Source organism: Pseudorca crassidens, chromosome X (assembly GCF_039906515.1).
Source record: "Pseudorca crassidens isolate mPseCra1 chromosome X, mPseCra1.hap1, whole genome shotgun sequence".
Classification (NCBI taxonomy): domain Eukaryota; kingdom Metazoa; phylum Chordata; class Mammalia; order Artiodactyla; family Delphinidae; genus Pseudorca; species Pseudorca crassidens.
Window position 1 is genome coordinate 3,207,182 of NC_090317.1, and position 27,164 is coordinate 3,234,345.

The window sequence follows — 27,164 nt, forward strand, 5'->3', positions numbered from 1 at the left end:
CTCGACCAGGGGCCTGATTACTGGGGTCGGGCCGCCCACGGGAGTGTGGGCAGGGGACCTCGTACCTGGGGAAGAGAGGGGGTGTGAGCGGCCTCGGCAGAGAAAGGCACCCTGGGCAGCTCTGACAAAGGCCACTTACAGGTCTCGTCTTAAGGGCTGCCCTCGGGCCTCACAGGGGCGCTCCTCCTGGGTGGCCTGTCCCCTGCCAACCTGAAGAAGGAAGTGAGGGGGCTCCTCAGGGTGCAGCCAGCACGGCCCCAGGTTCTGGGGCTGTCAGGGCAGTGGGGTGACTTGGGTGTTGTGGGGTCCCCTCTGTTCTGGGAGGGGGAGCCCCTGGGTACACACTCAGGGCACGCACCTCCCCTTGGCTCCTGGCGCTGCCTGGGCCTCCTCTGCTCTGTGCCCTGAGGACACGGTCCTCAGACCTGGGCCTTCGCCTCCCGGGTCCTGGAGCCCCTGTAAGAGGAATGGAGGGCGCACCTCTTGTGTACACTGTGGCACAGTCCTGTGCCCTTCGGTGCTGGCAGGAGGACTGGGCTTTACTCTGTGAGGTTCCCACTGTCCTGGCATGGGTGGCCCCCTCTGTGCTCACTCAGGGCAGGGCCTCCCCTTCCCCCTGGCAGGGCCTGGGCCCTCTGTCTGCTGTTTGAGTCAAAATTCTCAAACAAATTCCCTGCACTGACAAGAAGTGAGGGGCCCCGAATACTGGCCACACCTGCCCAGGGGCTAACAGGGGTCACAGGGGACAAAAAGGGGTGGCCAAACTCCGTGGGGTCCCTCTGTGCTGGGACGATGGGTGGTCCACTCAGTCTGCACCTTGACACCCTGCAGGGCCTGGGACAGCTCCCTCTGCTGACTATGACCAATCTCCTTCAGCCAAGGCCTCACCTCCATAAGACACCAGGAGAGGATGTGACGGGGAGTCAATGCTCCCACCTATTCTGGGACACCCATGGGTGACAAAAGGGGCAGGGCCGGCTGGGCTCCAAGTACTCTGTGTGAGGAGGGGTCTCCCCAGTCTTTTCCATGACCCTTGCCGGGGCCTGAGGCCAGACCCCCAGAGCATGGCTTCCTCCTCCCTGAGCCCACCCATCTGGAAATGAGGAGGGGGCAGTGAGACAGGTCCTGCCCGAGGTTTCCAGGGCTGACAGTTGGGTCAGGCCAGATGTCTGTGGGCCCCCGTTTGTTCCGGGGATTGGGCTCCCCCCAGTCCTCTCTCGGGGTCCACACCTTGACCCCTGGCAGGTCCTGGGACTCCGTCCTCCGCTGCCCTGATGTTTCCCCTCAGACCAAGGTCCTCGCATCCCTAGACGCCTCCATCCCCAACCACGTGGCAGAGCTGAGAGCCTGCAACGTCCAGTCAGCCCTGCCCGGGACCTCCCAGGGCTGACAGCATGGGCGAGCTCCTCTGAGGTCCCCTCTATTCTGGGGTCCAGGGTCCCCTCAGTCCTGCCTCAGGGTCCTCACCCTGACCCCCGGCAGGACCTGGGATTCTCCCCTCTGCCCACCTGAGGCCCCGTCCCTCATACCGGGGCGCCACTCTTTCTGGGACCCGGATGTCAGGAAGTGCTGCAAGGGGTCCTCCTGCCCTATGACCTCCCAGGCCTACCTTGATCTGGGGCCCAGGGTCCCCTCTGTCCTCCCTCAGGGGCCTCACATTGACTCCCAGCAGGACCTGTGATTCTCCCCTCCACCCACCTTAGGCCCCCCCCCCTTATACCAGGTCCCCAGTGTCTCTGAGACCCAGATGCGGAAGTCAAAACTCCTTGCCAAGTGCTCATTCCGTCCCGGGACCGCCCAGGGCTGATGGCAGGGGCAGGGATCTGTGGGGTCCCCTCTGTCTTCCTTCAGAGTCCTCAGCTGGATCTCTGGCAGGTCCTGGACGCCCCCTGTGTTGATCCGAGGCCGGACCCTCACACCAAGGCTTTCACTGTCCTGAGACCCCCAGGGGGAATCTATGGACAACACATCAGGCCCCCAAGCCCAGGGCTTCCCAGGGCTGAGATGATCCCACGGGGGTCCCTCAGCCCTCCGTTGGCTACTCATCTTCCCTCCCAGATGGTAGGGCCCATCCCCCGCCCACCTGACTTTGGTCCCCTGAGACCCAGGCCCTCCCCAGCCAGGACCCCTGAGAGGGAAGCGGGGGTCGGGGGTGGCGCTTATTCCCACAGCCCAGCCAGCGGTCTCTCAGGGCTGACAGCAGGGCCAACCTGGATGCCTTGCGGCCTCCGAGTCCCCCTCACGGTTGTACCTTGACTCCTGGTGGGGCTGGGCTCCTTCCCTCTGCCGACCTGGCCCCGGCCTCCCTGACCCAGGCCCTTCCCTGCCCCTCCCAGGGGGATCAGTGCAGTCCCATCCGGACAGCATGCCGGGGTGGGGGGGCTCCCAGGGCTGTCGGGAGGGCTGCAGATGCATCCCCCTGGGGGCCCTCAGTCCTCCTCTGGTCCTCACCTCGACTCCAGGCAGCACCTGGGCCCCTCCCTCTGCCCACCTGAGACTGTGCCCCTCAGACCGAGCCTCTGAACCCCCGAGATCCCTGAGGAGTTGGGGGCGGCGGGGGGGGGATGGGCAGCCTGATAGCCCGGCCCGGGGTGCCCCAGGAGTCCCAGTACGGGTGGAGTTGCATGCTGGGGGACCCTCTGTTCCGGGCCTGCTGGACCCCTCCATCCTCACTCAGGAGGGTCCTCCTCAACCCCTGAGAGAAAGGCTGCAGTCCCAGCACAGATGCTGGAAGGGGGGCTGCCGTGCCCATGACCGTGGGGGGAGCACAGAGAACCGCACACCTTCCCCTCGGGGCTCCTCACCAGCCAGCAGACTTTGGAAACCTGTTGTTTCACAAGGTTTCTTTTCTACACGGAAGAGGCTGCGTGGTGGGATTTGGGGAAGTCCTGTTGTTTTCAGGTTGTCTAACTTTACATTGTCCATTGAAATGATTTTTTTTTCTGAACCCTCTTTTCTAGTAAATAGTACATTTTATATCTCTACCAAGTGTACTTTTAGAATATATATGTATATATGTAATATACATATATACACATATATATGTATATATATAATTTCATGAAAGAATACCTACCCTTACTCTCTGTGGTTCACTCGTTATTCTATTGTCTGGTTGTGTGATGGGGTAGAGTGTTTTCTGCTCATTGGAAAGGAAGGTGGGTGTCTCACTTCCTTAGCAAAGCATTCATGTATTCCTCTATGGAGATAGTGTCAGGATGGGGACTGTCCTGGATCCCTGGCATACACCAAACTACAACCATAGTAACAAGGTGGTCTTTGGGTAGGTGCAAAATTGTATCCTGAAAGAGGTAGACCAACATTAACAATAGAAAGATGTGTTTGTCTTGTGGTGATGTAGATATGCCACTCAGATCTCCAGCAAGAGAACCTATTGTAGGGGGCAGAGTTGCTTGCCAGCCCCAGTTGAGTTTGCAATGAGGTCACACTTCCCCCTTGGGCTGCTCTCATCCAGTGATTCAGCATGGCAGGGATAGTAGTGTTGGCTTGTTCCAGCCTGAGCAGGACCAGAGGGTTCAAATAATTATATGAGCAGATAGCTCAGATCCCCATATCACCCACTACAGTTGCACCAGCACCCCTTTCCCAGCTTGCACCTATGACCATATAGAGTTTCTTTAGGCTCTGGCTGGTTTAAGCATGGGCTGGTGCAGTATGTGGGTACAAGTTGAAAATGGATAGTGCTATTGAAAGAGAGCAGGGATGGAAAATCTTCCTAATAGGCAGAGATTTAAGCAGTGCACCTGGCCTGGGGTGAAAATGGGCTGGCTCCTTGGTTGGGGCTGGGAAAGAAGAGGATTCGAAGAGGCCCCCTAATGAACAGGGTCTTGCCTAAAGGCACACAGAGAATTCCAGACAGAAGGGAGGGCTGGGGTCCACTATTTCCAATAAATTTTTAACCTCCATCCCTCATGTGATATTAAAGGGAGACTCTCTAAGAAGATGATTTGTAATTGAAATTGAGAGATTTACAGTCAAGGATGCAGAACTGCATTCTACTGTAGCAACTCTTAGCCTGGCCATTGGCAGAGTTTATGTTCAAATTATGGCCCTTGCTCACTGTACAGTCCCTGAGTTGCTTCTAGACCATTGGAGAGAAACTTGTTTGAGTCCCGTGAGGAATAGGTCCTCATCACCCATTACTTTTTTAAAACAAATTTTATTTATTTTTTTGGCTGCATTGGGTCTTCGTTGCTGTGCACGGGCTTTCTCTAGTTGTAGTGTGCAGGGGGCTACTCTTCGTTGTGGCATGCGGGCTTCTCATTGTAGTGGGTTCTCTTGTTGCAGAGCAGGGGCTTTAGGTGCGGTCTTCAGTAGTTGTGGCTTGTGGCTTAGAGCACAGGCTTAGTAGTTGTAGCACACGGGCTTAGTTGCTCCGTGGCATGTGGGATCTTCCTGGGCCAGGGATCGAACCTGTGTCCCCTGCATTGGCAGGCGGATTCTTAACCACTGCTCCACCAGGGAAGTCCCCCCATTACTTTTTTTTTTGATCTTCACTTTCTTTTTTCCCCATTTTCCCCTATTGCTATTAAACATATCAGTATAAAAAATGTGCTTAAGGTTATTAAAAAGTAAAATAATCCTTCCTCAGTCCTGTATACCTTAGTAATTCCCTTGAGAGTCTTATCAGGAAGGCAGCTTGGGAGAGACCTGGTTGGGGGAAGTGGCACCATGGCAGTACTAAGGGGTCCCTGGAGGCCCTGCCAGGGCTCAGAGGCAGCTGAGCCAACATGGGAGGCTGGGAAGAGACCTTGCTGAAAGCCTGGAGAAGTTGTAGCAAGGGTTCTTTCACCCTGAGAGTTAGGGAAGCTGTAAATGGGGAGGGAGACCACATCCCCCTTCTCTTACGCCATATCCATTAAGGTGGTTGTATAGTTGTTGGGTGGCAAGTTACAGTAGGACGATTCAAGGGTCACAACTCCACCTGGGATTGCAGACCAGTTTCAGAACCTGAGTTATTGGCAATAAATTAGCCAGCAGAAAATAACTCAGTAGCTAAGGGCCTACTCCAGACATACTGTGAAAACTACCCTTTTACCCCCAACTGCATTTTCTCTTTCTGTATGTCCCTGTGACAACACCAGCCCCCAGACCCTTGGGCAGATCAGACTTGTTGGGTGTGAATGCACAGCTCTCCTGTCCTGCTTTGGGTACAAAAGGGACCACAGAGGAGGAGACATTAGGTCTGGGTTCCTGCTGCAAGTCCAAGGTTTTCAACAAAAGGTGCTTGCAGGCGGGCACACTGACAAATGTGGGCCACAGCAATGACCTTCTGCAGCATCAGCAGGATGTTTTAATGTGACTCTGCAAACTTTTTAAAACCTGAGCACACCGTTCTTCCCACCTCTACAGGGTTGTCTTGCTTTTTATTCTGCACATCCACATTGGTAATGGAGATTTAAAAAAATTTTCTTTATGAAGACCTTTCTCCTCCAGCCGCCCCCCTGAATGGAAATAAGTGTGCACATTGTATTTGACACCACAATGACTTGCCGTGTTTTAAAATTTTTGTCTTAAATAATTAGAATGATTTTTGCAAGACCATAAACTAATTTCAACTGTGACATCATTATTTCCCCTCCTCTTGAAAACTATGGATTCAGATATCCCAGGGTATGGGGAGGTGGGTGTGCAAAGCTGTGGGGAGGCAAAGGTGATGAATGGAAGACAGAGGCTTCCTGGACCCAGATGAAGGTCCCTTCCAACATAATAGAGAGGAAACGCAATGACTCATATGTATGTGTATTTGCAATTATATACATTTATTTTCCCCTTTTGGCTATTTACAAACCTTTATTTCAGCATATTTTCAGAAGCATAATTTTATGTTTCTTCATGTTTTCCTTTTTAAAAGTCAGGATTGGTCAAGGTCTTTTTCATGCAAAAATGTGCATTTAATGAAGACAAAGAGGGAACTGGGTCATCTTGGGGGCTCTCTGCTGCTCTGGGCCCTTTTGCCAGACAGACCATCCAGGACACATGGGTCTTGGTCTTCTTTCTTGATTTTCACTGCCTGGGCCCAGCACCACTCCTGAAGCCCTGCACGTGTGTGATTTTACTGTATTTCATCTGCTTCCAGAATGGCACTGCCTTGGCTGCCCTCTGAAGAATTCGCTTCCACTGATGACTATTGACCCCAGAGATGCAGTCCGGCAAGATGGTGGGTACAAAGTCTTACATATGTTGAGTCAACAGAGGTGACCCTGACCAACTGGGGGTATTTCATAATTGAAGTATATCAGGGAGACACTGTAACGCCCTCCCCGCTCCCTACCCTGAAAACCTAACACTGATAATAAAGATTTCATATTGATCACAGGACATGATACAACCTACACAAACACACTGCACTTTCAGTAGGACAAGTCATGATTTCTTTTGGTGGTCATCACCACAGCAGGGTACCATGCAGGTGGATAGCTTAGTGAATGCATTCATTAGTTAATAGCTCAAAGGGTTAGCTCTTTTATGTACAGAATAAGGAAACTTCATTAGGAATGGCCACAGTCTCAGCAAAACTCAGCTCTAAATGTGCAAACACTTTGCAGCCTTGCTATTAACAAGATGACATGGATTGTAAGAATACATTTGACAAGCTCCAGTAAGACCCAAGAGATTGTCTGTTATCTCTGCAAAGGTGCCCCACAGTGGCACATGCAAGAACTTCGTAGGAATCGTGTCACACATCCCCACAACAAACTGACACATTAAAGACACAGAGGTCTCCTTCCCGTGGTAGTGGTAGAGGAGCAATTTTCGGGGGTAAAGAAAGAGAAGGTGGGTAGACAAATAAAGTCTGGGCTGCTCCATCTCAGACTAAGCAAGACCCTTCCCTCTGCCCAAGCTCCAAATTCTCTGTTAGCACAGACCCTGATTGAGTTAGTGGGTGTGAGATGAGGAGTGCAGGGGTGGGGGGTGTAGGCAACCAGCTGGAGGGCGACGTGCTTGTACAGCTGGGGGCAGCTAAGAGTGGGGCTCAACCACGACACTGACGACAGAACACACAGAGAATGACACAGGGGAGATCTGGCAATTTTCAGGCTAAAACGACCAATTCTATGGCAAACTCAAAGGTTCAAGTTTCTGATAAGGTGTCGTTGCCAAACCTCCGCCTCCACCTTGACACTCACTCTCACACAGTGTGAGCCGCAGTAGTTCAACTGCTCTCATTGCAGCACACTAGGGCAGGGTATTCTTTTTTTAAAGTATAATATTATATCTAGCTACATGGATCTGTAGAGATATTTACAACTGGCCTCTCTGCCCTTCCTCTGCACTCTGAAGACTTCCTGAGCATTTCTACCAGATACATCTTAAAACCTTCTTTTTTTGTCCCCACTCCTCCAATCTATCTGTATGATCTCCTCCCAAATGAACTGCTTGCCTCCTGCAGGGCTCAAAGGCACTCCTGGGTCCTGGAAACCCAAATCCAAATCAATCAACCAATGTTTAGGCCCCAGGAAGCAAGGCTTTCAATAGCCATGATGGGAGCTTCAGATGTGAGGTCATTGCTCTCCCCACAAACCTGATTTCTCTGTGAGGGGTGTCCAAAAAGAAAGAGGCTATCTTTGATATTCCAGCAGCAATTTTCTTGTTTTTAGCTGTCTCATAAGATTTGTGTGTGTGTATGTGTGTGTTTGTGTGTGGATATGAGGGTAAACGTGTGATTTTGCATGTGAACTTATGTATGTGTGGCTGTATGTGTTTGTGCATATCTGTGTGTATATATGTATATGCTGCTGAAGGTGAGTGCCCATGTGTGTATACATGTATGTGTTACTGTGTAGGTCTCTGTGGGTGTGTTAGGATGCTATATTTGTATGCTGTGTGTATAGAAAAGAAGAAGAGACAAGCTGAGCTGATCGAGGTAGTCAGCCCCTGAGGGCTCCTTTGCACTTCTCTCCTTGGTCAGCCCTCTCACCCCTCTGATTATTCTTTCCCTGGAGGGGGTGGAAGTAGGGAGCTCTGGACTACAAATCCAAATCCAAGGCTGAAGTGCAATTAACAACCATCCCAGGATGGGCTACCAAAGTGCCCTTTGGTTCTTTGCCTCCAACTGCTAGCAGCCAATCCCCTGAGCCGTTTCCTCATACCACCCACCTGCTTGCAGCTGGCTCCGCCCTGACACGTTTCAGACTTACAAGGTGATTATAATAAAAGGATGAATCATAAAGGCTATATACAACCTCCTCTCCAGCTCTTTAGCTCTCCCATCCCATTGTGTACATCATATTTTTGTTCTTACTGCATCTTCAAGGCTTCCCCACCCCAACCCCTACCTTTGTTACTGCCAAACACGTCCTTCCAGGACAAAGCAAAATCTCTGAACTCCCATCCTAGCCCATGATCGAGCATTTCCTACCTCAAGGCACTAAATTATCTCTTCCTGGGACTACATTCACTTCTTCTGCATCTTCCGTCCAGGAGACAGCACAGATGGGTGGAGGGACGAGGAGAAGAGTGGATGGGGACCGGGAGACACCGCTCCCTGGAACAAGGGAATTGGAAAGAAATGGTCAGTTAAGTAGCCCGGCCAAATACGGCCCCCCTTATGTGGGAACAGGCCAAGGGAATTCTGGTGGTTCAAGAAGAGCCACCAAAAAGGAATGCATATGCTTTCACACGTATTTCCTTTCACACCTATTCAAATCAGATAAATAAACAGAAGTATGCACACATGCACTTATACACATGCATGCAGAATACACCCATGTGTGTACACACAAGCACACACATACGTAAGTTGTAAGTTTACACACTCTTTCATAGGGGTGCACACATGCACACATATGTGCATCTACATGTTTTTATATATACAATCTTATACACACCAATATAGATTTACACTGATGTACATAGAACTATACAGCTTCTCAAGTGGTTGTATGTGCACGCAGAACTACCTTGATGCAGACACACACCCAGGTATACACAGAAACACAAATATAGGAACACGGTTAAAAGCGTAGGTGGCTGAGGGGCTGCAGTAGAGGCTCTGCCTATGGAGGAAGGAGGAACGTAAGCTGGGTGCTTGGCAAATCTTGCTCCCCCACCTCCTCTGTCAGTGAAATGGAGCTGCTTGGCAAATTGGCATGCAGGCTACTGCCCACTTCCCTTAGGAGCCCCATCGGGTGAGCAGTGCCTATGTTCAATGTGCTCGGTTCACACTCATTGGCTGGTCACTGGTCTCTTTCTGCAGAGATGCTCCAGGTGCTGTAGGATGAGGTCTGATGCCTGGCACATAAGCAGAACCTGATGGAGCACCCCCCTTTTGTAAAAGGGAGGAGAGACAGGGGAGCACCTCAGCTGACAGAGTTATGAGGACAAGAAGAAGGAAGAGCAAGTGGGGTGGCTCCACCACTCACTGGATGCATGTCCTCAAGCGTGGTACATAAATTCCATTTTTTCCCCCTCAGAACACTGGGGACAATGTACTTTGCCTTCCCTGGCTCACAGGACTCTTGTGAGGGTTCAACAATGGGATGTGTGGGTAAGCTCGTTGACACTTACTATGCACTTGACAAACAGCAAGAATCAGTATACTGATTCACAACAGCTATTCTAGATCAGATGGTGAACTTTCCAAACCCTAGTCTTCATTCACCAAGTGCTTGCACTGTGTCTAGTGATCAACTCAGCATGTGACCTAGACAGATGTATTGAGTCCCCATTGTCAAACATTCTGAAGCAGAAATATACGCAAGAGAAGTTCCAATCCCTCCAAAGATGCTGCCTCAATCTGAGTAATCTCCAACCCAACATCATTCACCCTCTGCGAGCTCCTGCTGGGAACATGCTCTCTCATTTACCCTGACATTTCACTCAGCACCCCTACCCACCCACCCACATTCCATTCCCAACACCGCACCACAACACCACACTCAAAATACAACAGAAAAAATAGTGGGGGAGGGTTTCCCTGGTGGCACAGTGATTGAGAGCCCGCCTGCCGATGCAGGGGACGCGGGTTTGTGCCCCGGTCCGGGAAGATCCCACATGCCGCGGAGCGGCTGGGCCCGTGAACCATGGCCGCTGAGCCTGCGCGTCCGGAGCCTGTGCTCCGCAACGGGAGAGGCCACAACAGTGAGAGGCCCGCGTACCGCAAGAAAAAAACAAAAATAGTGGGGGGAAGGCACTTTCAAAATCCCCCAAGTTCCCCAAAGCCAGCCACCTGCATTTGCAAGAGATGGCTAGCCCTTCTCCAACCCAGTCTGGCTTTCTCCTGTAAAACCCTAAGCAGAGGGTGAGCAAGGACCATAATCCCTAGGAGGGGAAAAAAAAAAAAAAAACAGAAGAAAAAAGTAATGAAAAAGAAAACTCAACACTTTAGTGGGACAGAAAAGCCCCCAGAAATGTTTTTGTGTACAGGGCTTGGATCCTTTCTGTCCCCCAGTCTGGCTCCTCTCTGTTTTCTAAACATTTCCATTTCCAGGGGGCTTTTCTGTGCTTATTAGGTGTTAGAAGGCTTTGAAAACGTGATAGTATTCAGAAGAAATGGGAAATCAATGTGCTATTTACCTCCAACTCCACCTCAATCCCTTTACTTCCAGCCAGAACACAACCTTTCCAACTACTCCCCACCTCATGTTTGTAAAGAGAAAGGTGGAACTGATTCAACTGCCCAAATAACCACAAAGTAAAACGAAAAAAGAAAAGAAGGTAAAACGGAACCAAAAGGAACTATGAAAGGAGCATAGTGTCACTCTGGGACACTATGGAACTAATACATATGGTACACCCAGTAAACAATGTTGAACACCACAAAGGCAAGAGGGAAGAGGAGCCGGGAGCACCGGTCGACCTTAGGGATGTAGTCAGGGTGAAAGAGCTTGGAAGAGAACCCTTTACTGAAGGAGCACCCAGGGCTTGGGGGGGAACTGTCATCAGACTCCGAGTTAGTGTTCTTGTCTGGATCAAAGCCCATAACATTACCATAAAGGCTGCAGGTACTGTCAACATTATACTTGAGTTGCTTCTCAAGGTCAAGGCAGCCACTCTCAACTCTGACGTCATCAGGCAAGCTACAAATGTCATGAAGGGTGCTATGGGTCTCATCAAGGGTGTTATGGATCTCCTCAAGGTTGTAGTTTGCTTCTTGCACACACCTCTGGCTGTGGACAAGCAGATGCTTCCTACTGGGGCCATGGTCTTGGCTCTCATCGGAGTTGGAGCTCTCTTCAGGGTCTTCTGGGTCACAGGTCTCAGCACGGCCATGGGCCTCTGCACAGTTGCGGATTTCAGTAGGAATAACACTGTCATCAATATCAATATCATTAATGCAAATGCCATAGCTGGGCACGGCCTGCTCTGAGGTGGATGGCAGGTCACTCAGGCTTTCTGCAGTGGCCAGCCAGGACTGGTCCGAGAGAGAAGACAGTGAGCTGAGGCTTTCTGAGGAGGCCAGAGGTGCCTGCTCTGAGATGGAGGCTAGAGAGCCGAGGCTTTCTGGGCTTGCTAGGCCAGCCCACACCCGTCTGGAGGGAGGAGAGCCATTTTCATCTTCTATGTGCAACTGGTCATCCTTTAAGGAGACAGTGGATAGACTCATGAGGTCGAATGCTGCATGTACAATCACTTTTAGGGAGCGTGGGGGGGGGGGACTTTCCTCATGAGCACTTGTAACATGACTGATGGGCTCTTCCACTGAGAAAGCCACCTCTTCTTCCTGGGGTCTCTTGTGCGCAAGGTGCCGAGGAACAGGACCGAGAGGCTGTTAGCATGCAAGGGAAGTTCATGGCTCTTGCTGCCCCTCTGGGGCAGCTGCTCCCTCTGGAGTGCTGTGTAGTGGACAGAGGCAAGACCTCCTCAGGCAGGTGGGGGTAAGTTCCCTGTAAAGGAGGGACATTAACGTACTGCCAGCAGCAAAATGCTCAGCATGGCTTTCGGAGTCAAAAGAGCAAAGGAAGGAGGGTTAGGTCAGCCTCTCTGGTGTCTCTTCCTTTCAGCTTCCCTGTGTTCCCTTTCCCTCTGGCTCCATTGCCTGCCACTGGAGGCATGCTAAGTAGACTGGATTTGAAGCCCAAAGGTCTTGGGAAATCTATAGCTCTGCCACTTATGACCTTGGACAATGACTCAACCTATAAAGGAGTGATGATAAATTGTTCTACTTCTTTCTTACCTGGAGTGCGTGTGTGTGTGCGTGTGTGTGCATGTGCGTGTGTGTGTGTGTGCGTGCATGTGTGCGCATGTGTGTGTTGTATGAGGATTAAAGGAGCTAAGAAATTTGAAAGGGTCAAGTGCTAATCTTAGGTTTAAGAAGTGCTCAAGGAAAGCAGATTGTCAGTCAAAAAGCCAAACCTGCATCGCCTCTTGGTAGCGGTAGCGGGTCATGACTCTTTGGGCTCTTCTGAGTTGCCTCTGAGAGCGCTGAGGTCCTCTTCGGCTGTAGAAAACATAGTTGATGTAGACATATTCTAGCAAGGACAGGAACACAAAGAAGAAGCATACGACCATATAGATGTCAATGGCCTTGATACAGGAAAATTGGGGGAGTTTATTCCGCAGATGTGAGTTGATGGCATTCAGGATGAGCATTGAAGTCAAACCTATAAACAACATAGCACAGGGTTAGTCCCCTCAGGTGGCTGAAGTTCTTGGCAAGCCATCAGACCCACACCCCACTGGAAGGGAGCAAAGGCCATCTCTGAGATTGAGAGGGCCCTCAGCAAAAGGCCTTCAGCTTACCAGGCTTAGGGCCCTGGCTCAACTGCTATCTTTGCTTCTCCTCCCCCATCTTTACACCCAACCTGTACTTCAATAGTTTAGTGATTTCCCATTGCTCTTAGGATCAAGTCAAAAATCTCCAGCCATGGTTTCATAGTGATTTACATGTCCAGCCCCGTTTTGCCCTATGATGGTCCTTTCCCCCTTTGCCTGCTAGTATGTAAGCTTTCCTGTAGTCCATCCCTCAGAAAGTTTTGTGACCCCTAAAATATTACATAAATATAAAGGTTTAGCCTAGTGTGTGCTTCTAAAGAAGGAGGCTGAAAAGTCTGCCCCAAAGATGGTGAAGGAGAAAGCAGACGAGGGTCTGGGATACACAGACATTCTGCAGAGTGGGACCAAATAAATTTGGGAGCTGATCTCTTTAGGCCCCTCCTTAGTACTGCTCAAAAGCCTTTGATGCTCCCCATTGCTTATACATGAAGTTCCAACTGCTTAAAATGGAATTTCACGTTCTTCCCAAGTCAGCCCAAGCTGCCTTTCTGCTACTCTCCCCACTTCCCCAGCTTGTGCTCCAGGCACCCTCCTGGAAGTCCTCAAAACCCAGTTTGAGCAATACTTTCTTGGTGCAGTTTTAGCCGATAAGATCTGGGTCATTACCTGGGTCATTTCCTCCTCTGGACTCTGATAGCATTTGTCTCAGCATTCCATTAGACACTTGCCAGGAGCAGCTCATCTAGAAGCCCTCTGCTGCCTAATTGGGCATTTTGATATGTTGCTTAATCAATGTTTATTGTGTTGCATTTCTGATCTAAATTTGTGACTTGTCCATTCATTTATGTATCCAGCAAATAATGAATTCTGGTACTTTGGACCCAATATACCAAGATCCCAACCCTGATGTTTTTTTCACATCTGTCTCCAATGTTGGTCTCTCTGCTGTGGATTGGCTGGGCACCTGTAGTGTGCCTGTTAGGTCCCATCTTGTTTCCTTGCCTGTGCAGTCACACACTGTTCCTTACTTTCAACTTTTTTCTGAGCAAGACAACCCAAGTTCCTTCCTGGGATGGGAACAGGACCTACCTACTGTCACCCTGGCTGCAGAGGATTCATAGTTCATCCAAAATGATATCCAGGAAACAACAGTGGTGAGGACAGTAGGCCAATAGATCTGCACAAGGTAGCTGGTGACTTCCCTCTTGACCAGGAACCTCACTATCAGGCGCACATAGGAACCTGGCAGGTAGACATACTGGTATTAGGGTGGCAGGGGTGAGGGGATTTTCCGAGTAAAGTACACGATGGTGGGGGGGAAACCAGTGGCCAGTTCAGCCTCTAATATTACAGTCTGGGCAGTATGTAGACCTGACCCCATTTGCTGCCTTAAGGCCAGTGACAATGGCATGTGTCAGCAGGCCCATATGGCGTAGCAAGTCTGCTATCTCTTCCTTCCTTCCTCACTTTCTCCATGTCAACTGAAGTTGAAATGGGAAAGACATGAGATATTTCAAAGCTACAACAGATGGAAGGGGAGAGGCTGGCCCTGGAAGGAGGCCTGTGGAGTGTCAAACCTGGCCAACTGCTTCCACACACATTTCCTCATTGGCAGAGGGTAAGCCATTGGGACTTTATGAAGGGGGCTTTGGAAGGTATCCAGAACAAGAAGGGAATAGGAAAGAAGGAAGAAGAGAGTCTAGAGGTCAAAGGCAGAGGTTACCAGGAATTTCCTAGGGTACAAAAGAGACAGGAGATAGGAGAGAAGGAGGGGGTCAGACCCACCTGTGTAGAAAAACACCTCTTTGCTAGTCATCGTCTTTCCTAGGAAACTGAACTGAGGGATGTGCAGCTTCTCAGTACCCTGGATGGCATTCCCATTGCCTTCCCAGTATAATAGGATGTCTTCAACTGTGTAGCCATCTAGGAGGGGGAAGGAAACAGAGTTAATCTCAGAAAGCAGGCATAGGCAGATTTCACACCAGGGGAGCTTGTGAAAACCAAAGGGTAGTTGGAACCTGCAATATTGGGGTACCTTTGTGTTTTGTGGGTCTGAGCATAAGGAAGGGGGTCACATGGAAAGAGAACTCTCAGTTTGAAGTTTCTTATCCAGGAAGGAAAGCACAGCAAAGAGATATGCTCCTACCCATTAGCTTGTGCACAATTTTCCCATAGCTAGGCACATTTCCCTATGGGACTCTTTATAGCCTAAAGGCCACCTTCTCCCTGATACCATACGTATATACACCCCTCTCTGTCTGTCTTTCTGTCTCTATCTATCTATCTATCTATCTATCTATCTATCTATCTATCTATCTATCATCTATCTACCTGGGAGAGAGAGAAATGGGGGAGGGAGGGAGTAGGGGAGATATGCAGGCCCTCTCACTGTCAAGTTTGCCTTTGGCTTCATCACGGCCCCAATGCTGGGTAGGGAAAAAAGGGGACTTGGGAGACATACGTACAGCTCTCCACCTCCAGCTTGCAGGTCTGCTTGTCCAGAGGGAATTTTTGCAGATTCATGGAACAAGCTGCTGTGGTGGTGAGCCTGCAAAGGAAAAGCAAAAGGAACAGAAAAGTGAGTCAAGCCCAGGCAAGTAACTGTTCCTGAGAAGACTGAAGGGGTGGGGTGGGGAGAGGCACCCCAAGGACTGACCCACCTAACACCTTCCCACACTGGCCACATTAGAGCTGGGTCCTCCTTCCCTCCCTTTCTTCTTTCCTTCTTTCTCCTCCCCCACCCTGCCCCCGCCCCGCACGCTTCCTTCCCTCCTAGAGGAAAGATGAGTTGCAGTTGTGTAAGGAGGAGAGAGGGAATTTGTATGTGACAGACACCCAAAAGTCTGGTAGGACTTACACAGATGACAACAGATACATGGCATGTCAGGAAGCCTCAGGGTGTCAGAACGGGAAGGGTCCTTGAGGAAACTGAATGCAGAGGCAGAAAGAGGACTTTCTTGCTGAAGGAGCAGCAAAGCTGTCAGGAGGAAACCGCTACACTGAAGCAGCTGAAACACCAGATCTGTTGTGGAGTGCCTGTGTGTGGTGTGCGGGTACCGATGTGGGCAGTGGCCCCGGCCTACCTTTGGCCATGGGAGCTGTTCCGGCAGCAATCCCATCTCTGTGCATTGCTTATGAGGGTACTGGGGCTTAGCAAAATGCCAGTGGGTATAAATGGATAGGAGGGATTAATATATCTGAGGTGAGCTATGGAATGGGGCTTCAAGTTGTCATGTGGTAGGTCCAAGAGAGGAATCTGAGGAGGGATCTTGGAAGACCTGGGGAAGTGGGAGAAGTGAACAATGGGGAAGAGGATAATTAGAAGAGGTCTTTGCAGCCCCAGCTGGGAAGCTCTGGCCCCTTCCTTGTCCTGCCTTTCCCAGTTGCTTATACCACCCTTGTCCCTTTCAACTCTTGAAGTGATTTCCATTTTGTACAGTGGGTAGTGTGTGTGTGTGTGTGTGTGTGTGTGTGTGTGTGTGTGTGTGTGTATTTATCTCCTTTCTGTGAATTCTACATGAACATTAATCAGCTGAGGCCCCCTTTGTGACCAGTGACCTGTTCCCTGTAAGCTTTGTTGTTCTCTGACTCCAGTGTCTGGGTCCATGGGAAAGTGGATGGAGAAAGAAGAGGGAAACAAAGGGATTCAGCAAGAGAACCGCAGAGAAAGAGCTGTACCCTAGTAGCTCCCTCTTGGAGACATTTTCTGAGCTAAATTTATGTCTCATGCTTGTCTTAAGAGACTTTTTGTAAGAGATGAGGCTGTGCGGAGGGCTTTGGTGACTGTCTGCTATGCTATAAATAGGCCAGTGGGGAGCTCCAGTGTGCACACATTCTGTTTGTACAAAGCCATAGGCAATATACGCACACTGCGCACCCTTGGGGCCCCTGCATGTTGCATATATGATCAATGGCAGAGACCAGTCCCCCTCCTTCACTGCATGGGAGAGAAAAGACACAAATAAATAACAGAATATACATTCAATGCTAAGGCAAAGGGAGAGCTCTTCCAGTTGAGAGTATCAAAGATGATTTCTTGACAAAGAGGGCATTTGAATTAGGGATTGAAGGATAGGAAAGCTTCAGACTCGTGGAAAGAGGAACGGGTCATTCCAGACAGAAGCAACAGCATAAGGCAAGGTGTGGGGACAGGACAGCCAAGGATGGCTGTGGGAAACTCTGAAGGTTCCACTTTGACTACTGAGTGAAGGGGGCAGTGAAAGAGAGATTTGGAAAGCAGTGGGCTCCTCTGTGTGTCCCTTGGAGTGTGTTCATGGGATAATTAATGGGAAGAAGGTAGGCTGTCATGGTGACCCCCAGGTCCCTGGGGGAACTCACCGGATGCCATACCGCACCGTTCCATCTGGCTGAAGCTGAAACACGCGATTTTCTACAGTCACATCATGCACAAAAGCATCCTTGCTATTTAGAAAGTAGCAGTCAGGGACCCACAACTTCTCAAGCATCTGATAGTCCAGGGTCAGGTTCAGATTGGTCTCATAGTATGCTAAACGTGGATCTTTCCAGGTCTGATGAAAAAACATTGTAATAGTATAGTCCTGAGGAAAGAAAGGTAAATCCTAGTTGTAAGTGAGGTTGCCCAGCTTTCTGTTCTCAGTGTTTGTGTGTATGCAGGTGTATGAAATACATCCTAAATATAGATGCGTAACGAAACATATGTAAGAGTGTTCAATGTTACGAATAATAAAATGAGCCCCATAAAATTAAAATTCAGGTTAAGAAATAGAATATTCCCAATAACTATCAATCTTCAACGTGTCTCTTACAGAACATATTTCCCACACCTCCCAGCAGTAACCATTATCTTAGATTTTAATGATAATAATCCCTTGCTTTTTCTATTTTTTCTCTATGTTTTCTTAAGTTTTATTGTCTATGTATTTCTAAGAAACATATTGCTTAGTTGGACTTATTTAAAATTTTTTTCTGAATGGAATCACACTATGTATTCATAAGTTGCTTCTTTCACTCAACATTATGTTTGTGTGTTTGCTCAGGTCGATGTGTGTAATTAAAATTTGTTCACTTGCATTGCTGGATACTATTCCCTTATATGAATATACTATGTGTATTATTATGTGATGACACCATACACATCAAAATCACAATGAAATAAAAACTATAAAGCAAAAGTTCCAGTTTATACCCCTATAAAGTGCAGATAAGAGCTCCCAATGCTCCTGCCTTACCAACATTGGTACTGTCTGACTTTTGACTTTTTGCTAGTCTGGTGGATATGTAATGGGTTCTCACTGTGGTCTTATTTTGCATTTCACTGATTAATAATAAAGTCAAGCATCTTTTCATAAGTTTATCTGCTACTTGGTTTTCTTCACAAAAGTGAAGTTCTTGTTTAAATTTTCTGATCATTTTTCTATTGCTTTAAAAATATTCTTCTCACTCTCACTCTGTGAGAGTGACATGGACTTATATACACTACCAAACGTAAAATAGATAGCTAGTGGGAAGCAGCCTTATAGCCTAGGGAGATCAGCTCTGTGCTCTGTGACCACCTAGAGGGGTGGGATAGGGAGGGTGGGAGGGAGGGAGACGCAAGAGGGAAGAGATATGGGGATATATGTATATGTATAACTGATTCACTTTGTTATAAAGCAGAAACTAACACACCATTGTAAAGCAGTTATACTCCAATAAAGATGTTAAAAAAATAAAAATATTCTTATTAATTCACAGGAATTATGTGTATTTTCAATACCAGTCCTTTGTGTTGCAAATATTTTAGTCCAATCTGAACTATCCTTTCAAACTTGTCATGCTCACTTTGCTTTTTTATTTTGCAAAACAGAAGTGCCAGAAGTTTTGGCTAAAGAGAATATTAATATAGTTTAGTTACCAGTATTTATTTTTATAGTTTGTGTTTTCTGTGTCTTTTTTAAAAAGTCCTTACCTATCTCAAAGACACTAAAAGAATATCCTATATTATATTTTAAAACCATCATAAGCCTTTCACTTTAATGTCTGTAATACATCTAGATTTATTTATTTTTAATTTCAGGTGGCTGTAGTTTCCAAAACCTACTGTGCCCTCCATGTGGCCTCTGCTGCAGGTCAGAACAATAGGCTTATGACCCTGCTCCTTGTCTCATGGCTGGAGCTGACACACTTACCATAGTCATTTCTGAGATCTGTTCAATACTGGAGACATAGATAGATACTCCCACTGGCACAGGGGCACCTACAATACAGGAAGACACTATTACATGCAGTGTAGGAAAAAGGGCAAAACATGGACTCAGGGGCCAGACTGCCTGAAGTTTGAACCCCATTTTGGCACTTACTAGCTATGTGACCTTGAATAAGCTACCTAACCTCTCTGAGCTTAGTTTCCTCATGAGTAAAATGGGGATAATGATAGCACTTATCTCATAGTTAATGCAACCCAAGCACTTAGAGTAGGGCCTGGCTCACAATATGCTGAAAAGAAAGAGTCAGGCCAAAATGAAGAAAAAAATAAGGCAATGAAGCACTCTTTTTCTAAACGTTTTCTTGATAAAAAACTTAAGATTTGTGGTGTGCATGAGCATATTTGTGTGAGTTCATGTGAATGTGTCCATGTGGGAACGAACGTGTGTTTTTGTGTGAATGAATGCGTGAGCTGTGTGCATGAGTGTATGTGAGCATGTTCACATACCTGAGTAAATCTGTGCATGTATTCATGTGCAGGTGAATGTGTCAGTGTGCACATGAGTGTATTTGAGCATGTTTGTATGCTTGAGTGTGTTGTGTGGGAGTGAATTATGAGTTAATGTGTTTGTGTGATCATGTATGAGAGAATGTGTGACTGTGTGAGTGTATGTGAGCTTGTTAATGTGCAAGGGAATGTGTGAACATGGGTGTGTTTGTAACCTTGTTTGTATGTGTGTGAGTGAATTTGTGAGTGTTTTCATGTATGTGAGCATGTTTCTGTATAAGTGAATGTGTGAGCACATTTCTGGGTGAATGAATGCGTCAGCATGTGTGTGTATTTGAGTGTATTGTGTGGGAGTGAATATGTAGGTTATTTGCGTGAGGCTGTTCACTTAGTGTATCTGTGAGCATGTCCATGTGTAAGTGAATGCATGATTATGTTTGTGTGTGTAAAGTTGTGTTTGGGAATGTAAGTGAACTTATGGGTGTATGTATGTGTGAGTGAGCAAGTTCATTGTATGAATATATGAATATTCATATATGTGTGTGTGACCTTGTTCACATGCAAGTGATAAGTGTGATAAATGATTACACTTCTACACTCACACCCATCACACTTACAACTGTGAGTGTGTAAGTGTGGGTGTATGTAAGCATGTTTATGTGCTTGAGAAAATCTGTGAACTTGTCCATGTGTGTGTGGCTGAATGTGTGTGTTTGAGTGAGTGTGTGATCATGCTGATGTGCAAGTGAACCCATGAGCATATCCATATGTGTTAGCATGTCACTATACAGGTATGAGTGAATGTGTGAGCATGTTCAGGTGCGTGTGTTTCTGAGTTGGCAAATATGTAGACATGTTTGTATATGTGTGCATGTGTGAGTGAACATGTGGGTATCTTCATGTGTGTGAATGACAAAGCATGTGTGAGTGTGTGTGTCTATGTGTGTGAGTGAATTTGTGTTTGTATATCTGAGGATATTTGTGTGCAAGTATAAGTGAATGCATGAGCATGTGGATGTATGTGGGTGTGTTTGAATGAATTTGTGAGTGTGTTTGTGTATGTGAGCACGTTTGTGTGAGAATGAATGTATGAACATGTTCATGTGTGTATGCAAATGTGTGAGCATGTGTGTTAGTGTATGTGAGGGTGTATATGTGTGTGAGTGAATTTGTGTGTTCATGTGAGTGAGTACATGGGTGAGGGTGTTTGTGTGTGTTAATATGTAACTGTGATTGAATTTGTGCGTGTACATGTGCATGTGTGCATGTGTGTGTGTGTGTGTGTGTGTCTGTCTGTCTGTCTGTCTGTTTCTGCCTCCTGGCTTTCTTTTTCAGGACTAGGTGTTAGTGCTGCCCATTCAAATGTGATAATGGATGTGCAAATATGTACTAGACTATAAAGTACTGTGGAAAAATACATTTTAGTTGTTTCCTCATTGACTCAAAACTCTTCACCGGGCCTCACAGCTAAGCCATTATTCTATGTGTATTACATCACATAGCTGTTATGGAAACACGTGTGACGCTTCCAATTCAGCCTGCTGGCTTCACTGCAGGCTGGCTGCCTAGAAGCTGAGCTGCAAAGTGCTATTGGGAATCCACGTATGAATGGCAGCTGAGAAGTAAATGGGCCTCTGTGTGAAGGCATAGCATTCACAGCTATTGTGAATGATCGCTATGTAGTGACAGGGGTTTCTAGAAAGGCAGTTTTTTTATTACAGCCTTTCAGGCTCCCCACATGCGTTTAGATGAGGATGGAGGCTGTGTTACGCAGGCAACAAGCCCCAGAAGGGCCAGGCAGTCATCCCCTCAACTACCTCACTCTAGTGTCAAACTTATAATCCTAGACCATTCTGTGTCATTCAGGCAATCCAATCACTTACAGCAGAATCCTGGGGACCCGAACCCTAAAGTGCCAGGGCTCAGCTTTGTCCAAGATTCCCAGTTGAAGAGGCAAGTGGGAACTGAAGTGCAGTCCACATTCCCCTCACCAAGGCATGAGTCTTGGTCCAGGACTGTGGCCTGGAGGAAGGAGCCCTGGGATCTTTTTCTAATTTATCCACCTAAATTAGGAGAAATACCTTATGTGCTAGTAGTGGTCAGAACAAGAGCTTAGCTAAGATATCCCACATCCTTACAAGGATAACAGAGGGGAACAAGATGCTTCCAGGTAAGGTATCTAAATGCTATCTCGGGGATGATGGCCTCTGTCCCATATCCCATCGCTGTCCTTCCTGATGGACTCAGGAAGGCAGAAAAAGTGGAAGGGGGTAATCACTTCCCTCCCTCTTGGAAACTTTGCTACCCAACTCTACTTCCTCCCTCGCATCCATCAGAGTACCAGAGGAAGAGGAGGTAAATGAAGGAATGATGAAGATGTCCCATTTATTCCTTCACTCCACACCTATGTCATACCACGTGATGGGCTAAGCAAAGGCCTTAGGGACCTGCCTTTTGCAGCACGTGCTCAGAAAGAAGCAGCTTTGTTAACTTTCCCTGGTCCCTCCTCCTCCTCTTCATCCTCCTCTTCTCAAGGAAGGAATGTCTCCCATTTGAACCCAACCACAGTTAGGTCATGTCTCTGCATGTGGGGGGCGTGTGTGCCTGCGTGTTAAGCTCTGAAACTCTACTTCACTTCAGACACAGAGGGAAATTTGATTCTGTGTCTAGTGGGAGTCATGGACTACCCCAACTCTAAACCCCCTGGCCCAGCTCTCCAATTGACTGCCTCCCCCCAACCCAATAAAACAGCCCCAGACTTAGAGTCTGTAGTTCCTCCTTCTGTCTAAATGCTAGAAGGTCCTGCATTGTCCTTGCTCTCCCACCTTCATCTACTGTTTGGCCAAACTGGGGACCCAGCTATTCCCATACTCCCCAGGTCTGCATGCCCATAAAGCTTAGGTAACCCAGGAGGTTAGGCATCAGGTGTAAACAAATCCAAGTTAGCTCAAAAAATGTTGGTGCCTTGGAGATACCATGGGCCAGCCACACCTGACAATCCCCAGAGGGTGGTCCTTGCCCCTGTTTTGTCCCCATAGCCCCAGATGCCTGCAGAGATGGCAACCTGAAGCAGCGAGGAGAACGTGCTTGATATACTTGAATGGCTGTTGGTTAGCCTTTGCTGAGAAACAGGAAAACAATGAATTGAGAAAATGTAACAGCTACACCCTTGACACCCACTGTTGCTTGGTGCAACTGGTCTAAAACCAGTGTCATGCAATGGAGTGCTGGCTGTGCCCTAACACCTGAATTTCTATAATGAAAGAACTTACCTTCTGCCCTCTCCACTCCAGCCTCCCACTCCCCAGTGCACACTCACCTTGGATCCAGGGACAGCACGACCTTCTGCCCTCACACTCGGAGGAAGCAAAGGAGCCAATGGGATACCAGTCAAATGTCCAACCTCCAAACCTTAGGGCATAGGGCGATCAACTTGGTTTTCAAGGGGGCTCCCTAAGCAAATCACAGAGCCCCCCAGTGGTCTAGCACAAAGGCAAGTGCTAACAGCTGTGTGCCCTTTAGGGTGGAGGCTTTGTGTATTCAGAAGACCTCTATTCATAGGTACAAATGTGAATATTAGCATTTATTAACCCTTTAGATTGGGTGTCTAGTTCTACCACCTGCAGGAAGGAGAGTGCTTTCTCTGACTTAGCCGCCCTACTTTTTAGCTCTTTCTCTGTTTCCTCTGAGCCAAAATGTGACTAATGTCTATTTAATGCACCCTTCCTCTTGTCTGTCCTTGGTCTGGGTTTCTTGGGTGTCCCCTCAGCCAGAGAATGCTATTCCTGTTCTGTGGGGTCAGGGAAGGTTGCCTGTTACTTTAAAGCTGTGTGATGGAAGCCAGTCACCCTTTCCAAAGCCAGGGGTAGGGGTAGGTGAGGCTAGGCAGAAATAAGAGGAGAAATTGATGTATTGGCTTCCTGGAGGTTTGTATTTCAGTTTCCTTGTCATTTCTCACCTTTGTGTTTAAGATCTGAGTGCTAGGCTAAGGAGTTTAGATTTTATTTTGCAGTTAAATAAAGCCATCAAAAGTTCCTGAGGTGGTTAGGTGGGATTAATAAAGATCATGCTGACTGCAGTGTGTTGAATAAACTGAACTTGGTAGGAGCTGAAGTCTTGGGGAGGGGGAGCAGAAGCAGAAGTGCCTGGGACCCAGGTGGGTGAAGTAAACTAGGCAGAGAAGTCCATGCCCTTAGTTATAAGCCAGCTGAATGGGGTAAGTGCCCAGGGTGCAAAGAATGTGTTCACAGGTGGAACACGTGTCCTCCCCATAGATGAAGCAGAAAACTCTAGCATGAGAAGCACACCTGTTGTGATTAGTGCTTCTCCAGCCACCCCAGGGAGTGTGCTTCAGGCTCCGTGCCACTGTAAAGGAGTGTGGAGGGGGCAGAGGCCTCTTGCATTAGAAGGCGGAGAAATGGGAGAAATTCCAGGGGCAGAGTGAAAGGCCTGTGGGTTGGGGGCCTGGGAGTGCTCTGCTACAGGTCTCTGCAGGGTCGGGAAGGTGGGGTTTGGAGAGGCACAAGTGTCCGGTCTAGAGGACTGCTCCTGGTCAGCTCACTGGGTGGGGCTGGCTTGTTGTATCTCAGCTCTAGTATCTGGACGTGTCTTACCTCCAAAATTGGGCCTCAGACGGACATCATATTTCGACAGCACCCTGTCCAAAATCTTGTGAACCATAGCTTCATTTGCACAACTTTTGCTGAAAGAGAAGTCATTGGTAAATATTGGTCATCAGTGAATGCCACACTGCTTCTCAGAAAACAAACAACAAAGAGCACCCTAAGCATCAACTTGCCAGGGCCTTCCCTCCTGCACACATGCAGACATATACAGTCATACATGTACACGTCTCTCCCCGCTCCCCTCCATCCCTGCAGTGAGTCAGCCAGAAGCACAGCAGCGACGCAGACTCCTCTTCCCCCCTCCTCCTCCCCAGCTTTTATCCAAAGGGTGGGGCCTCAAGACTGGATTCTTGTTACCAGGCAGAATTGGGGGGATGGGGGGAAACTGTAGGGGAAGTGGAGAGAAGAGGGTGTGGGCAGGTGTGAGCCCTCACATAATGTATTACTTCAGCCCCCTAAGGAGCCCCACTTTACCATCAGCCTGGATGCAGCTTTCCAGGTTGGTGGGAGTCCTCTTTCTGGGGGCACCTGATTGCCCCAGGAAAGGTCATCTTTCACCCTCAGTACTCCCATGAGCTGATCCCACCAGTCTATGTTCTCTAGCTCAGTCACATTTCCCCTACCTAGGCTAAGGCCAGCATTTTGTTGTCACGTCTATGTGAATCTTGTTTTTGTACACCTCTAAGACTTGGCATATTACATATGACACAGAGAGACAGCCTTGCTCATGTAGCAGAGTTTTATGACCCTCATCAATCATCATTTTTGATTCTTGGGGTTCAGGGCTGTCCTCAAAAACACATGTATTCTTGGAGCAGGGATCTCTTTGGCTAAGCATGTGCTTCCAGCCTAGACATGTCTTGGGTGAGCACATGTAAATGGACCCAGCGCAACCCCGCAGAGAGCTGGCCTTTCCAGAAGTCTCTGATGTGCCCTCCCAATTCACCTAGTCCTTCATGGGGGGCTCTTTTCCCCAAAAGGGGCTTGTGAATGAGAATAGGCCCTGGGCATCACTATGACTCTTAGGATCTTTGATGCATTGACTATGGAATGTCAGCCTCTGCAAATCTCTCTCGTGTGTGTGTGTGTGTGTGTGTGTGTGTGTGTGTGTATGTGTGTGTTCACTAGCGCAGTTTGGTATGTTGGGTTGAGGACATTGCAGAGCTGTCTGCTGGAACCTTGCCCAACTATGCCCCCTTTTCCTAATACATGTTCATTTCTGGTTTGCCATTTTAAAAATTATTCTCAATCATCTTTAAAAAAAATCTCATCATCTTTAATGACATGATTCCTGAATTAAAGCAACGCATTTCTGCCTGTTTAGGACCACACACACATTATCCATATGCTGGATCTGTGGCCACCACAAATACACATTTCCATGTGATCTACATGTAAAGGCTGACTGTTTAACATCTCTTCAGTTATTTGCAGACCCAAACAAACTTGAAATCAAACAGCTAATCTTCAAATGTTTTCACAGGAAGCAAGTACAAAAATGCACCCATCTCAGGCCACAAGGTTATATGCTATACAGCCGCCGATCGCACTGTCTGGGCTACGATGAGGTTGAGTCAATAATTTCTATCTGCAGCATCGGAAAAGGTCCCTCACTGCTCAACACACGCATTCAGGAACACACGCACGCACCTCATGGAATAGAAAAAAAATCCGGACTCAAACAGGTGTCTCTACTGTCTATGTTTTGTGAATTTCTCATCACCCTGTACCCCCTTCCCCCAATCCTACAGGTGCCAAAGGACGTGACTGGGAAAAGCTACTAGGGGCCTCGGTCCCCGGGGGATGGATGGCAGACCTTGGGGTGAGAGCATCTTTCCCCCCCACCCCCTGGGGCTGCAGTTTGGGCACACGCGGGGCTCTGTCAGGTCAGGCGCCGCAGTAACAGGTGGGCTGAAGCACAGGGCCCCCCGCGGCCCCCACTCCCATCCCACCAACCTCCAGGGACCTATAGGCAGGGCCTGCACGCCAGGGCTCGGCGAGCCCGGGTCCAAGTCTTCCCCAGCCCGCTCCGTCCAAGAGGTCCGAGGCTGCCTATCCTCTCCTGTCACCGCCATGCCCAGGCTGGCGGCTCCCGCTTACCAGTTGAAGAGGTCCAGGACGACATCGGGCACGGTGGAGGAGAGCTCGAAGAAGTGGAACTTTGGGGTGGGATTGAGGTCGTTGCCCTCCGCGAGCCAGGTTCTGATGAGCAGCAGAAGCACAGCGGCTCGCAGCATCCCACGGATGCCCATGGCTACGGCACTCCGGGGGTCGGAGGGCGAGAGAGACTGCCGTCAGCCGCCGGGGAAAGGGACGGGGTGTGGGCAGTGCGGGGAGAGAGGGAGCTGGGGGGTCGCTAGGAGTCGCCTCTAAGGAGACAGTAGCGAGAGTATGGGGAGCAGGGAGCGCGGGGTTCGGACCGGAGCCCAGAACCCAGGGGGAGCAGTCCTCCAGTACCTCTGCCCGACGCAGCGCCCTCAGGACGCGCCCAGCAGGTGCGAGGTGCGCTCCGTCTGCGGCCGCTCCAGGCTGCGACTGGGCACCCAGCCTGGAGCCCGGCTGGCTCCGCCCACTCCGACGGTAGCACTGGCAGAACCAATCCGGCAGGTGCCAGGAGCCGCACAAAAAGGCGCGCGCTCTTGCCTCCGCCCGCAGCCAGCGCACCGCCCGCTCCCCGCCCCTTCAGACCTCTGCAGTCGTCCCCCTGCTAGCAACAGACACAGACAGGGGCGGGGCCGGCCCGGGGGAGGGGGAGGGGAATCGGCTTCAGGGGGGCTGGGCATGCATCCGCACCTAGGGCACCCGGTGGGTCCTGCTCTTTCTCTCTGCAAAAATGCAAAATGTGCGTTTCTTTTGGAAGACCGTGTGCCCAGGAGTTTGTTTTTTGTGGTGAGGGAGTGAGGTAATTAGACTGCCCTGGCTGACTCTACATTCTGATAGAGCTGGACACATTTGGGTCCCCAGGACAAAGCTCAGGGAACTGGAAGGGTTCACCAACTGGGATCACGCTGAGATGTGACTGTCCCATAGCCAGGGCTGACACCGTGGAAGGGGAAGAAGGCAAAGACCAGTGTTTCAGATATTCAAGGGAGTTAGTCCCTGGAGAGCAGGCAACTCTAATGCTCCTGCATTTTGGGCCCATCCTGTGGAAAAGCCTGGAATTTTAACTATTCTTTCCACTACCTCAA

General features: G+C 48.9%; 1 protein-coding gene across 1 annotated transcript; it reads right to left on the reverse strand.

Moving 5' to 3' along the window:
* Positions 1 to 10,741: 10,741 nt before the first annotated feature.
* On the reverse strand, positions 10,742 to 26,228 carry GABRQ (gamma-aminobutyric acid type A receptor subunit theta). The gene is made up of 9 exons (XM_067724643.1): positions 26,077 to 26,228; positions 23,965 to 24,053; positions 18,828 to 18,895; positions 17,017 to 17,237; positions 15,144 to 15,226; positions 14,464 to 14,601; positions 13,768 to 13,920; positions 12,323 to 12,566; positions 10,742 to 11,564 (listed from the first exon to the last, which is right to left on the reverse strand). The coding sequence occupies exons 1-9, from the start codon at positions 26,226 to 26,228 to the stop codon at positions 10,742 to 10,744; spliced, it is 1,971 nt and encodes a 656-aa protein (XP_067580744.1).
* Positions 26,229 to 27,164: the final 936 nt, after the last annotated feature.